At 48.8% G+C, this 12,347-nt stretch overlaps 1 protein-coding gene across 1 annotated transcript in view; it reads left to right on the top strand.

Annotated features, from left to right (window-relative positions):
- The first annotated feature begins 201 nt into the window (after window positions 1-201).
- Window positions 202-12,347, top strand: part of LOC127023850 (carboxyl-terminal PDZ ligand of neuronal nitric oxide synthase protein-like) — a 36,560-nt gene continuing 24,414 nt past the window's right edge. The window contains exons 1-2 of the mRNA XM_050908165.1: window positions 202-306; window positions 4,280-4,351. Of these exons, the coding sequence (XP_050764122.1) occupies window positions 202-306; window positions 4,280-4,351 (177 nt within the window). The remainder of the gene's footprint in view (window positions 307-4,279; window positions 4,352-12,347) is intronic.

The raw sequence follows: 12,347 nt of genomic DNA on the forward strand, positions 1-12,347 counted from the left end.
GCCAATGGCGCCGCGGCGAGGGCCGGGGCCCCGCTCGCACCCGCGGACGCTCATTCAAAACGCGGCCGGGCTCGGGCACCGGCAGCCCCGTACCCTTGCCCCCCGCGCCGCGCCGCCCGCCCCGAGGCTCCGCGGGGCCGGGCGCTGCCGGCGGGGATGCCCGGCGGGGCCGCGGCCTGAGGCGGCCGCCCGCCCGCCGCCATGCCGGTGAAGAACCGGTACAACCTGGTGGACGATGGCTGCGACTCCCGCGTCCCGCTGCACAACGAGGAGGCCTTCCAGCACGGCATCCACTTCCAGGCCAAGGTGAGCCCCGGCCGCGCTCCCTCAGCCCCGGGCGGCGGCGGGCCCGGCGGGGCCCTCGGTCGGGGGGCGCAGCAGGGTCCCCCCCGCCCGCCACCTTCCAGGCTCCGGGGGGCTTTGGCAGAGGCCGAGGCTTCCCCGGGCAGGTTCCCCCCGCAGCGCTGGGCCCTCTTTGCCCTCGCCTGTTGCAGACCAGCCGCGGGCGCAGCTGCCACCAGCGGGGCATGTGCTGGCCCCGGGGCCGATGGCACCGCAGGCTTGAGGCCGGGGCTCGCTGTGCCCCCTCCAGCCCTGCCCATGGTGTATTTCTTCAGCTCTGGAAGTGCCCCTAGCCCATGCAACTGTGTGCCGGATCTAAGGAAGTCTAAAGAAAACACCAAAAAAAAATTATGAAAGCCTTACATTTAATTATCACAATCAAACAGGTTCTTGCTCTTTTCCTAGTATTTTTTCAGTTCTTTAACCCTTAGAAGTTGCCTTGTGCGCTTCATTTGAGAACTGATCGGGAAAGTCCCCTCTTGACAGTGCAATGGATACTGCCTGTGCCAGATGCACATGCATGTCCTTGCTGGATCTGGTGCCTGTCCTGTCCCTCATCGGGCAGGACCCCATTCCTGCTGCGGTAACAACTCTGTATTCCCCTGGAAACCAGCAGACTTATGTGCTGCTTAAAACCATATTAGTGCCTCGTTCCATGTGACCTGTTCCCTGCAGGAAAAGCTGGGCAGGCAAGGTCTTCGTTTAAATGCATGTGGTCTTCAGGTATCAGAAAGAAATACTGATATTGTCAGAAATTTCATATTGATCATGAAGAACAGTCTGGCAGCGCAGCGTCACTCTCAGAAAGTGACTCCATTGGAATTGACATTCTGTAGGCAGCGCAGGGAATGGGTTTATAATTCAGCTGACAAGAAGAATTGCATTTTGCTGGAGCAACTCTAGGGTTCCCTTCCCCTCTTTGCAGGTGGCCTAACACAGATTAGAAATGGAATTCACACCTGCTGTCTCCTGAGCTGGAAAGAAGGGGCATATATATTCAAATAAAGCTTTGAAATGCGGATTTTGTGCATTTTGGTTTTTCTGCTAAAAGAGCTGTAAGATTTAAGCAGGATATAGGATGGATCTGAATAGACAGTTAATCATGTATTTGAAAAATCTCTCTCTTCCTTAGGGGAGAAGAACAATTAATATTTGATTTTTTTTTTAAATTAACATTTGCTATGCTGCAGACTGTGCTGAGGAGAAGAAAAATCCTTATTTTGATTTTTGAAAGATGTGAAGCAACTGTACCTTTAACTGAGTGAAACAGGCTTCTTCAGATTGACAGCTTCAGGCATCCAGAGCTATTCAGAGAGTGGATAACACGCTGTTAAGATGTGTGGGTCTGAGATGGGGTTTGCATTACCTTAGTAACGTGCTTGCTTGGTTCTGCTCTAAAGTCTGTCTCTTCCAATTAGGACGCTCATTGTGGGCACATCAGTCAGCTGCGACTCTGACAATGACAAGGCTGTAACTGGCTGCCAGGTGTCTCGCACCAGGCAATCTTACTGACCACATTTAGTCTCTAATCTCCACATACCAAACTCTCTTACTTGCCCTATAATCTTCAGGGACAAACTTCAGGAGGTCAGTACTGGGAGCTGCTTGTGGAAAGGTGGCTGTTTGTGCAGAGCTTCGTGAGCTGGCAGGGCTCTGCATGGGAGCACGAGTACCCAAACTCTGCAGCAAGGCCAAAGCAGGGAGTTTGGGAGAATCTCTTCTGGCTCAGCAGTCACGAGCTTTCCTCTTCCCCCACCTATTAGTTTATCTTTGGTAGCATGGCCTGTTCCCCACTGCAGCTCTGTTCACAGACAAAAGGCCAGCTGGCTGCACTGAATTAATCTGGATTACCTGTGACTGTACTGACAGCCACCCGGAGCAGGGAAGGAGATGCCTGCAAACCAAAGAGACCACAGATCTGGAGCGATACAGATATGCCCTTGCCACCAGGGCAGAGGGAAATCCTAGCTCTGTCACTCCCTTCCCTGCTGCCCTCAAGCTGTCATGATCTGAGCGGTTTGACTCTCCTGTGGTTTACCAAAGGCTATAGCTGAACTTAACGGCTCTTAAAAATGCCATTTTGCAAAGACATTTACAGAAGCACCAGAAAAGCCAGATGACCTTTCAGATTGCTTGCGGTGTTTATTTCAAGGCAGGCGAACGAGCGGTAAATACTGAGCCAGGAGAACTCATCTCTGAAAGCCCTATTAAGTAGAAGTTTTTCAAGATAAAACCCATCGCAAGCTGCAAGCATTACAGTAGAGAAATAAAACCAGAACTATGTCAGTGACAGTGATAGCTGTGGGGCTGCTCTTGGGGAAGTATTTTGTCTCTGTTCATAATGTATATTATCACCCTAAATGTTTGCAGGGGCCTCCTGATTAGCTGCCCTTTCTCCTCCTCCCCTCTCCACAGGGGAACAACTTCCAAAAAAAACCCCACAACTTGAAACCACACGCTAAAAAAACAATGCAATTCACGAACCAAATGCTCTTGAGAGCATGACTAAGCTTTGTAAACTGCCCTCTGCCCCCCCCTCCACTAACCTGCCTGTGACAGCCGTGCAGAGATGGGCTGTGTTACACTGCGGGAGCTGACGGACCCCGCTGGGAACCCACCAGCCCTCAGCTGCCCGAGCCACAGCCGCAGGACTGCACCCAGCACCAGCCCATGCTGGCAGGACGCTGGCATTTCTCATTGGGCTTCTCACCCTCTCGGCATTTTTCTTGCCCTCACCAACATGCCCTTGACATTCAAGTCTTTCCTCAGAGCTGTGAGCCACACCGCTTTACAACGTTAATGGGCTTTTGCTCCACATGCGAGGTGACTGTCCAGGACACTCATGTTTTCCTCATTCCCAAGGCTGAGCTGGCAGCTTTGTGCCTCCTCCGCTTGGCAGCGGTGCGGGCAGCACTCCTTCTGTGCATCTGTGCCACGTGTGCTGTCACAGGTACCACCATGCTGCAGCAGCCGCCTCCTGCCAACAGGTGCGCAACCAGAGTCTGCTTTGGCACGCAAACGTTACAACCCAGCGTAAGGGGAGAGTACAGGCAGCAGAGGGAACCGCACACAGGAGGGAGGAACACCAGCAGCAGGAAGCTGTCTGCCTGCAGGTCTTCCCTAACAACCCACGTAGCGTCAGCAGCATACTGCCATTGCATGCAAGAGAACAGGCAACCGACTTGCAGAAAGCTGTAGGTGTGGTGAAGTGGTAGAGGCAGAGGTGCTGGGAACCCGCCATCTGCCCGCGTCTCAGCCCCCGAGTAAGGGGCTCTGCTAGGACGGATGCTTACACTGAAATGCAGACACCCAGTGCCAAGGGCAGCCGCTATCGCGGCTCAGCCAGGCAGCTTGTTTCAGACTGCAGCTCCTGTAAGCGTAGTTAAAAACAGCTGGTGTAGGATGCAGATTTGAGTGGGTTTAGCAGGATTCTGCAGACAGCTGAGCAGGTCCAACCAAGTAGGGACAATGGTGTCCAGAGGGAGGATAGTCCAGATTGAAAAGTTAGTCCAGAATCATGAGCCTTTTCCAGGAAAGCTAGTTGCTGCACATCCTGGCAACTTTCCAACTCTTACGTGCTTTTAGCTATGAGCCTTTTAAAAGCAGGTGTAGTGAGGAATGACAAAGGATGGACAGTCCCATTTTCAGACCCACGGGATCGTGACTTGATTAGCAACAGACACTGCCCTGCAAAGTGCTGGTAAAGGCGCATCCAGAATCTGAATGAGGTCAGAGGCTCACACCCGATGTTAGAAATCCATTAACTTCTCCCTGACTTTGATAATATTATCCACAACAGATATTCCTAGCATGTCCTGGGTCAACAGAGTCTAACCAAGCAGGGACTAAATTAATGAGAGATGCTGTTTGTTTTGAAGAAGCCTACACCATTAATTTGTGCATTGCTTTACAGACATCTCACTGTTCTGTCTTTCAGTACATCGGTAGCTTGGACGTACCCAGGCCCAACAGCCGCGTGGAGATTGTGGCAGCCATGAGAAGGATTCGGGTAAGTTCAAAAGAGCTGAACCCGACATGGAATAAAAGGTTACATTCACTGGAGTGACTTGGCTGCAGTGCACTATTCTGCATTCCCCCCCACCCTTCCTATATGGAGCTCAAATCTCAACACAATCAGGGTTGTAAAAAGCTTCTCCAGAAATTCCCAAGGCATATTAGGATAGACCCATCCCCTGCTCTTTGCAAAGGGATCAGTTAGCAAAACTCGAACATAAAACCCTAGTCTCTGCTGAGCAGGTATGGGGATTCTCCTTGAACCTAAGAGATTTATTTAGCCTGTTTGGGTTTTTGTGTGTGTGGAAAAATGAGACTTACACAATCTGCTCCACAAAAGCACTCGAATTCATTGACAGTTCCAAATATATTATGTTATTATATATTGAAATATCAGTGGCCTGGCAGATGTTCTGGATGTAAATCCCATCAGACTAGACTTTGTGGATTCTACTGCTCATGGAATAATTTGCTGCTTCCCCCCATCCTCCAATACAGTTTTACAGTTCCTGTTTCTCATCATCAAGTCTGCGCTCTTCCTCCTCTAGCCCTTTATTCTTCAGAACAGCCTGTGAATGGTCACCAGATTTAGCTACGATTAGCAGGGTGGCTAGCTTACATCTGCTTCATGTGTAACCAGTTCAAGTGTATCTACCCCAAAAGGCAGTGCAGCTGTTGTGCCTGGCTGAAGTTTTGCCAGGTCTTAATTCTGAGGCTGTTCATATGTCTCACATCAGCTGAAGCAGGTTTGAGAATCTTCCATTTAAAGCTTTGAAGGGATTATCCTATTTCCCCCCACCTCCCCCTGAAGCATTTAACCATCTAATTTTCATTTAGAATAGCGCTTTTTAAACTTAGCCTGTAACTGGCTGGGGAGCTGATGTATTCATCTCCAGCCAAGCTCAGAAATTACATTCCCCTGCCTTTGCCTGCTCAGACTATTACCACAGCTCTTGCTCGGAACACAGTGCAGCAGCAATCTAAATTGCCTGGTTATTTATGGAACAGGTGAACATCTATAGGAAGCAAAGGCAATAGGTGAGGGCTACCGGGGCAGTTTAGATGCTGGCATAAATATTGGTAATTTTTGACCTGAATCAATATTTAGCATCAGATTCGACACTGCACTTCTGCTGATCTTCGACTGGATAACACCCTTGCAAGAAAAAGCAGACAGTATTTTAATATCAGTTTCTAGAAAAGTGTTGCATTCTGTTTTCACACCTGCTATTGCCACGATGGTATCTAGCTCGGAGTCTTGGCAGTGCAATAGCATGCTTGAGTGCTACACGAAGCATATAAGAAACCACTCTGCATTCATGGGTGCCATCAGTTAATCTTATCACACAATATTTTTAAAGTAGGCATCCTGCATTCTATACTGGGTTTTTAATCTTGGAAGCCCTTTCCAAAAAGGGAGGGCTTCCCTTTTCATGTGCGTATTGTACAGCAGGATCTTATTCAGACACTTCCTGGCTGCTGAGCGGAAGATGCTCCTCTATTGAAGATAGTTAATTGGCACTGATCCTTAATTAAAGCATAAAGAATGAACTGGGAGGTCTTTGAAGAGAATTCTAGTGCATAGAGTACACAACCTAGGAACTGAGGGAAGATGGGGGTTATTTATGTAGCGTTCATTTGCATGCAGAGGCCTTGTCTATACTACAGTTTTTTCCCATGGACTCTCAGCAGCACCAGTTGCAACTGGGAGGAAACACTGGAAGAAGCTATTGGTGGAAACTAGTATTTTGCTGCCATCTTATTGTGAGTGGTAGTGCCTGTTTGCACTGCAAGAGCAAGAAAGGTCCTGCAGCCCTGCCAAGTGTTGGCAGGGGCACGTTGTGCTGAAGCTTTCATCCTTTGTGCACTCCAGTGTTCCACTGGACTTCTCTGCTGGAGCGGAAGAGAAAAGTCGCACAGTACAAGCCCCAGCACAACATTTCCTATGCTGCTCTCTATGCCCTGCGACATGGGAGGAGGCAGCGTGAGCCATCGCTGGAGCAGTCGGTGACAGAGCCAGTTGAGCACGGGGGCAGCCCACAGCACAAGCAGGCTGTTACTCATTGCTTCTGCCACTCCAGAAGGGGACCAGGGAGGAGGATGAGTAGTCACAGCTCTGTATTTTCCAGGCTCTGACAGAGCTGGTTACTCTAGTTACTCATTAGTAAATTGATACAAGCTCTGAAACTGCCTTCCTACCACTACGTCTGATTCTGGTCTCCAGTCTGTGATTAAAAGCACTTGCCCGAGGGAAAAAAACCTTGAGCACTCAAAGTTGTCCTTAGAGCGTGGGGAGAGAGAGAGGGTGGTAAGGAAAGTAGCAACTCCAGTTGCTAAGTCTACTTGGCATCTTACTGTCCTGCGTTTTGTACTGGGCTCTTTTGCCAGTTGCATATGAATTATGCCAGGGAACCTGGGAGGAGTTCAGTGGTATTCTCCACGCATTGGCAGAGCAGGCTGCTTGCAGACTGCAGGATGTGCAGAGCACACAGGCTATAGGACATTACTCCCAGAGAGCCTCAAATGACATGTTTTAACATTAGTCTGCTGAAATTGCGATCTGCTCTTTTGCAGTAGGTATTTAAGATGCACTCTCATAGTAAAGCTTAAATCCATATTCCTGACTGAATGGATGCTTGTAGTATTGCTACCAATACTCCATTAGTCACGCATTAGATTCCCATTTCATAACAGGCTGGAAAACCTTGTCTCATCATGTTCTATGCTTCCACTGGAGGGAATGCAAATACAATAGGTAAAACAGGGAAGCTACTGTTCTTAGCTTCCCATTATGCAGAGCTAGACAACTTTAAGTTTGCTAATCCTCCCAGTGGATTATTAGCTGCATACAGCTGCCATGTTATTATATGATCATCAGAGTTCAAACTAATCCCTCTACCTCTCTTACCCTGGCAGGGGAGGTGATGAAATTAGTTTGCTACTTGAATCAGTACACTGTGCTCTGACAGGCCTGTCAAGTTGCTGTTTATGAGAGTCCAATTCATTGCACAGCTTCAAGCACCCAGTGCAGGCAGGCATTCCTCCACCTCCCAGGGAGGAGCAGCATGCCGCATCTGCTGTCTCCTGCTGCCCGAGGCCATCCAGGTCTGGGTGTCTGGCAGCACCCACTCAAGGTCCTGTGTTCAGAGTCAGCATTCTGGTGGAGCTGGCTTTCTGCTGAAGTGGATTCATCTGCAGATATTTGAGCCTTCTCAGCACTCTAGGGAGCTTATCTACAATACAAGATTTTTCTTCCTGCAGAAGTCAAGTAGCGGCTAATGTGAAGAATGTGAAAGTCCTTCTCGAGGGCCCAAATAGCTCCCCAATTCAGCAGGGTCACCCTTTCCCTAGACACATTACTCCTGGCTGCCTGTCAGTGAACAAGTAAATAGCCAAGTTCTTCCCTTAGCCAGGTGAAGGCTCTCACAGAAGTTAAGAGGAAAGATGTTGTGGAGCCCACGCAACACTGAAACAGTAACAGGAAAGCTTTGCTAAAGATGCTTATGGGTGCAGGCCTAGGGGTAAAGATGGGTTTTGTAAAACATAAAACATTTTCTTGAAGCTCCTGAGGTTGCTTGGGAAATCTTGCCCTGGGAGACCAGGGAATGGATGGCTTTATGTGAAGGGTTAACGTCACAACATGTCCTGCATCCATTCCCCAGCTTCCACAGAGCTAGCACTGACCAGAGGAGAAACAGTCAGCTGTTACCTTCCTAGAGCAACGCTACCCTCAGTCCAGCACTTCACAGCCAGTCAAGCAGCCCTAGTGAAATGCAGCTATTTTGAGTGGCGAGTTGTACAAGGACATGGTAGGAGTAAGTGTCAAAGCCTGTCATCCCCACAGGCAGCCTGCTGCCAGCAATTCCCTAAGTCACTCCATTTAATTACCTTTAAGGCACAGAATCAGTTTCCCTGGAATTTGCACTTAAGATTCTACGAAGCCTAGAAATTTCAGGTCTGTTTGGAAGGTCTAGCTTAGACCTAAGCAGGTATTAACACTCAGAAGGGAGCCAGATGTTGGATTATTTAATCCTTTCATAAGTGGACAGCCAACTGGTGCTGTGCCCATCCAAGCACCAGGATGAACAAACAGGAGGCAGGCATCCAGACTTATGTGTTTCTTCTGTTAACTCCACATTTCTTTGGCTTGATTTAATTGAGAAGTCTTTTTCCCCAGAGGCCAGTGTGCCAGAGAAGCAGAAGCATTTATAAATCTTGATGCAGGACACATCAGAAATGCCTGAGTTCTTGGCATGACAACTGGGTTCTCACTTCAGCCTCCCTCTTATCCTGATCATTCTTGCTGCATCCATGCTCTTAAGCAGAGCCTCAACACTTTGCAATTTCTCCACATGGTATTCTAGTGAGGAAGTGCAATCTAACCACACTATAAGTCATGTTGACGGCCAAATATCAACTGGTAGTGTTGAAGTGAGACATGACATCAGTTTAAATCAGGATAAGTAAAAGTTACAATCCTACAGTGCAACCTTGTGAAGCAGAGGCAGCAGGGACAGCCAGACAGCACCTGCCTCTCCTGCATCCCAGCAGCTCCCAGTCTGATAGCTGGGCTGGCTTCATGGGGCAGCTTACACTTAAAGCTATGCCAGGCTGTAAATTGCAATGGTTCAGGAGCAAATATGGATGTCATTTATCTGCTCTTGCTACAGAAGGAGAGGAACCAGGTGGACAGCTGGCAGAGGGCAGGGTGACTGCCTTCAGCCATCTCAGTGTAATTTATCACTGTGTGGCAGACTTCAGAGGTAGGGATGTTTAAAAGGCTTGTTCATGAGATTCTTCTAGAACACAGTTCCTTCCTTCAGTTTTCCCAGGAAGACAGCCTTCTTAATACAGAAGAGAAGTTCACCAAGACAACCGCTGCATAGATTCCTCTGATATATTCTGCCTATAAGCCCTTCCTGAGTTATTATGCTTGGAGCTAAGTTTTCCTGCCAGCTTCATGTTAATCTGAGCTGGAGTTGTGATCAGTACTAAAAAAAGATAGAAGCTGAACTCCCAGCTGCTGGGTTTCTTGGTTAGTCTTTGCAGCCTCTCCCACTATAATGAAGTTATTTGGTCTGCTGCAGCTGAAGCACAGACTCAAATGTGGAAGCGTAAACTGTTGGAGCACTTGCCCTGGTACAGGCCTCTGTAGCTGCATGCCAGGATCTGTTGTTGCTGGATGGGAGTTGGTTCTGCTGCAGTTCCTGGAGGGCTTTTCCTTTCAGCCTCTTTGGAAGAGCATCCAAATGCTCAGCTAATGACAGCCCTGGGCTGTGAAAGAAAACAATCCTAGCATCTTAAAATATTTCAGCAGTCTTCAGACTGCTGGTGTGGACCTTTCTTTAGTTCTCAGAATGCCATGCACCTTCCTTTCATTTACAGGAAGGGGCACGAGAAACAAATGGCAGTTCTTACATGGTTAGAGTGTGAGACACGAGCATCTCGTGTGTCTGCTCCAAAGTGCTAGCACGCCCTGAGCCAGTTAAGGACACAGCTGATAGTGGTGGTGGGGAAATGCTGCAGGTTGGTAACCAAGTCTCATTTACTAGATGCTTTACAGACAGGAGAGCTGGGCCATGTCAGTTCACCCAAGGCCTTTAAATAAATATTGTCATCACATAGTGACATTCACTAGATCACATGAGGAACAGTACTGTAGAAGATAGTCCCATGCTGCGGTCATGGGTCCAGTCAACATTTATACTGACAAGCATACAGGCAGACAGCAGACCTTATGGGAAGATGGGAGGACTTCAGAGAGACAAGCTTCCCCAAGCCTCTACGTTTCTCTTCCTCCTTCTCCCCCATACCAAAAGGGCTATGCGTTTACCCCAAAGTATACTCCAAGAGAGCATCTAGGATAGGTATCTAGGATACCTTCCCTGCTTTGCTGGAGAACCATACAAGGGTTGCTTACACTGATACATATTAGACAGAGCCTATAGCCTCCAGGAGAGAGCAGTGGTTTTAGGTATCCGAACCAACTACATATAAGCATGTACAAACTTGCTCTGATACCTTTTGCAGAAAGTCTGGTGTCAGTTTTGGCTCTTCTCCAAAGCAGAGACCTAAGAGAGGTCCATGCAGCTTCACGCAGGCAGTACATGATCAAACTATAGTCAATCCTTCTCAGCACAGCCTACAAGTCTACCCCAAAAAGACCTGAGGAGCTTGCACTAGTGACTTGGAAGGAGATTTACAGGCGATCATGGATGGTTTTCTGTCCTCTGCCTACTCTGTGGATCTTTCTGTACTTCTGTCTCCCTGTCCAGCAGCCCACATACCTTTGCTGTAACCTTACCTGCTATCTGCTTTATTAAGGGAAGATGCCAGTCAACACAACAAAGCTACAGGCACAGAGAAGAACAGTATCTCAGACAAGCAGGCTAAGAAAACTGAGATTGGCACGAGGGCATCAAGAGCAGAGGGGATGACTTGGCTCAAGGCATCCTTACCATATGGCCCTTCTCTTACCCAGCCCACCTGCAGGACTGCTCAGCTCCAGGCACTGTGGTCTCGGAAACACCAGTTACTCCCAGGGTCACATCCATGACAGGCATTTGAGCCAGTTTAAGGTTTCTGCCACACAAGATTAAGCTAATTGGTTTTACCTTTCCAGGCCCTGGCAAAATACAGCAAGTGTTTTCAGGATCATAATTAAGTGTTAATTGCAGCTAAGTTTAGCCCTAATGCCTCATTAGTTTGTTTTCCTCTATTTGTTGCAGCTATAGCAGAGTCTCCTGCACAGGGATGGGGATCAGGCTGGGCTTCCCGGGAGGCAGAGGAGGAGTCCTGCAGTGTGCTCTGAGGGTCCTACCTGAGCCATACCAGGAAGCCTCTTACCTCCTCCTACCCAAGAGGAGGAGATCTGGGTGTGGAGACAGACACCCTTAGACCTGAACGCTCTAATTATCATCTAGGCAGCAGCTCCGCAGGGGTCTCTGGTGTGCCCAGACACACACATTAACCCATTTTCATGATACAGTGGATTTTGCATCCCTTCCTATTACACCTTTGCTGGAGCCTTCACCACCCCAGCCCCCTTAGCACATTCTTTGCCCTCTCCCATGCCAGAGGGCTAGTTAGTGGGTTTAACAAGGGCAGGCAGTACCAAAACTACTACTCTTTGGTGCCCAGCTCTACTGAAAAGCATTTTACTGTTCCACACTGCAAACAGCACCTGAGTTTGGTTTCCACAGTCTGTTTCCTGGTCTTTAAGAAGATAACAGACCTGACAGAGATGCCCTTGGGAGGGGAAGCCACCTTACATTAGGCGATGACAGCCACATTATAGGTCTTACCTTTCTGCAGCATGGGCACTGCCAGGATGCTGAGGAAGGAGGTGAGCCCTCTGGCAGAAGGTCTGGGAAGAATCCATTTCTCCAGGCAAAATGAGCAGCCTCAGCTTGAGACTGCAGGGCCTCCTCTCACAACAGGCAGAGCCATAGAGCTGCAACCTCCCAGCCACTGCTCCTTACCCTGCTCCCACCCCCCTGCCACTAAGTTTTATAGTCACTCCCCCTTCCCAGTATGTCCTGCAGCCCTAATTAGCCAAAACACGAGGTGGGACTATGTCTCCCAGCAGTCCCTTTCTGTGAAGGCCCTAGGAAGGGGGAAGGCTGGGGTTGGAAGGATGGGTGATGCAGGTGCAGCTCCTTAGGCCCCTCTACATGTGTTCTCCAGTCCACGGTTGCCTTGGCAGGCTCAAGTGTGTTTCATGCATACGCTGCTTTACTAGCCTTACAGAAAACTTAATTTTCATAAACTGAAGAAATGGCTTTAAAAATGTGGAAGCTGCTTTTCTAGAAGAATTGAGTCTGCCATGTCTCAGACTAATCCAAGCTTGTTTTATCCAGTTTCTGCTCTTCATATTATCATAACACAAAGGGAAGAAGCTCTTAATGAGATGTTTTTGCAGTGGCGTCATGCACAGTGTTTCTAGGCAGCATTGTGTGGCTATGGTGGAGAACTGACTATGCTCTGCTTGT

Source organism: Gymnogyps californianus, chromosome 18 (assembly GCF_018139145.2).
Source record: "Gymnogyps californianus isolate 813 chromosome 18, ASM1813914v2, whole genome shotgun sequence".
Taxonomy (NCBI): Eukaryota; Metazoa; Chordata; class Aves; order Accipitriformes; family Cathartidae; genus Gymnogyps; species Gymnogyps californianus.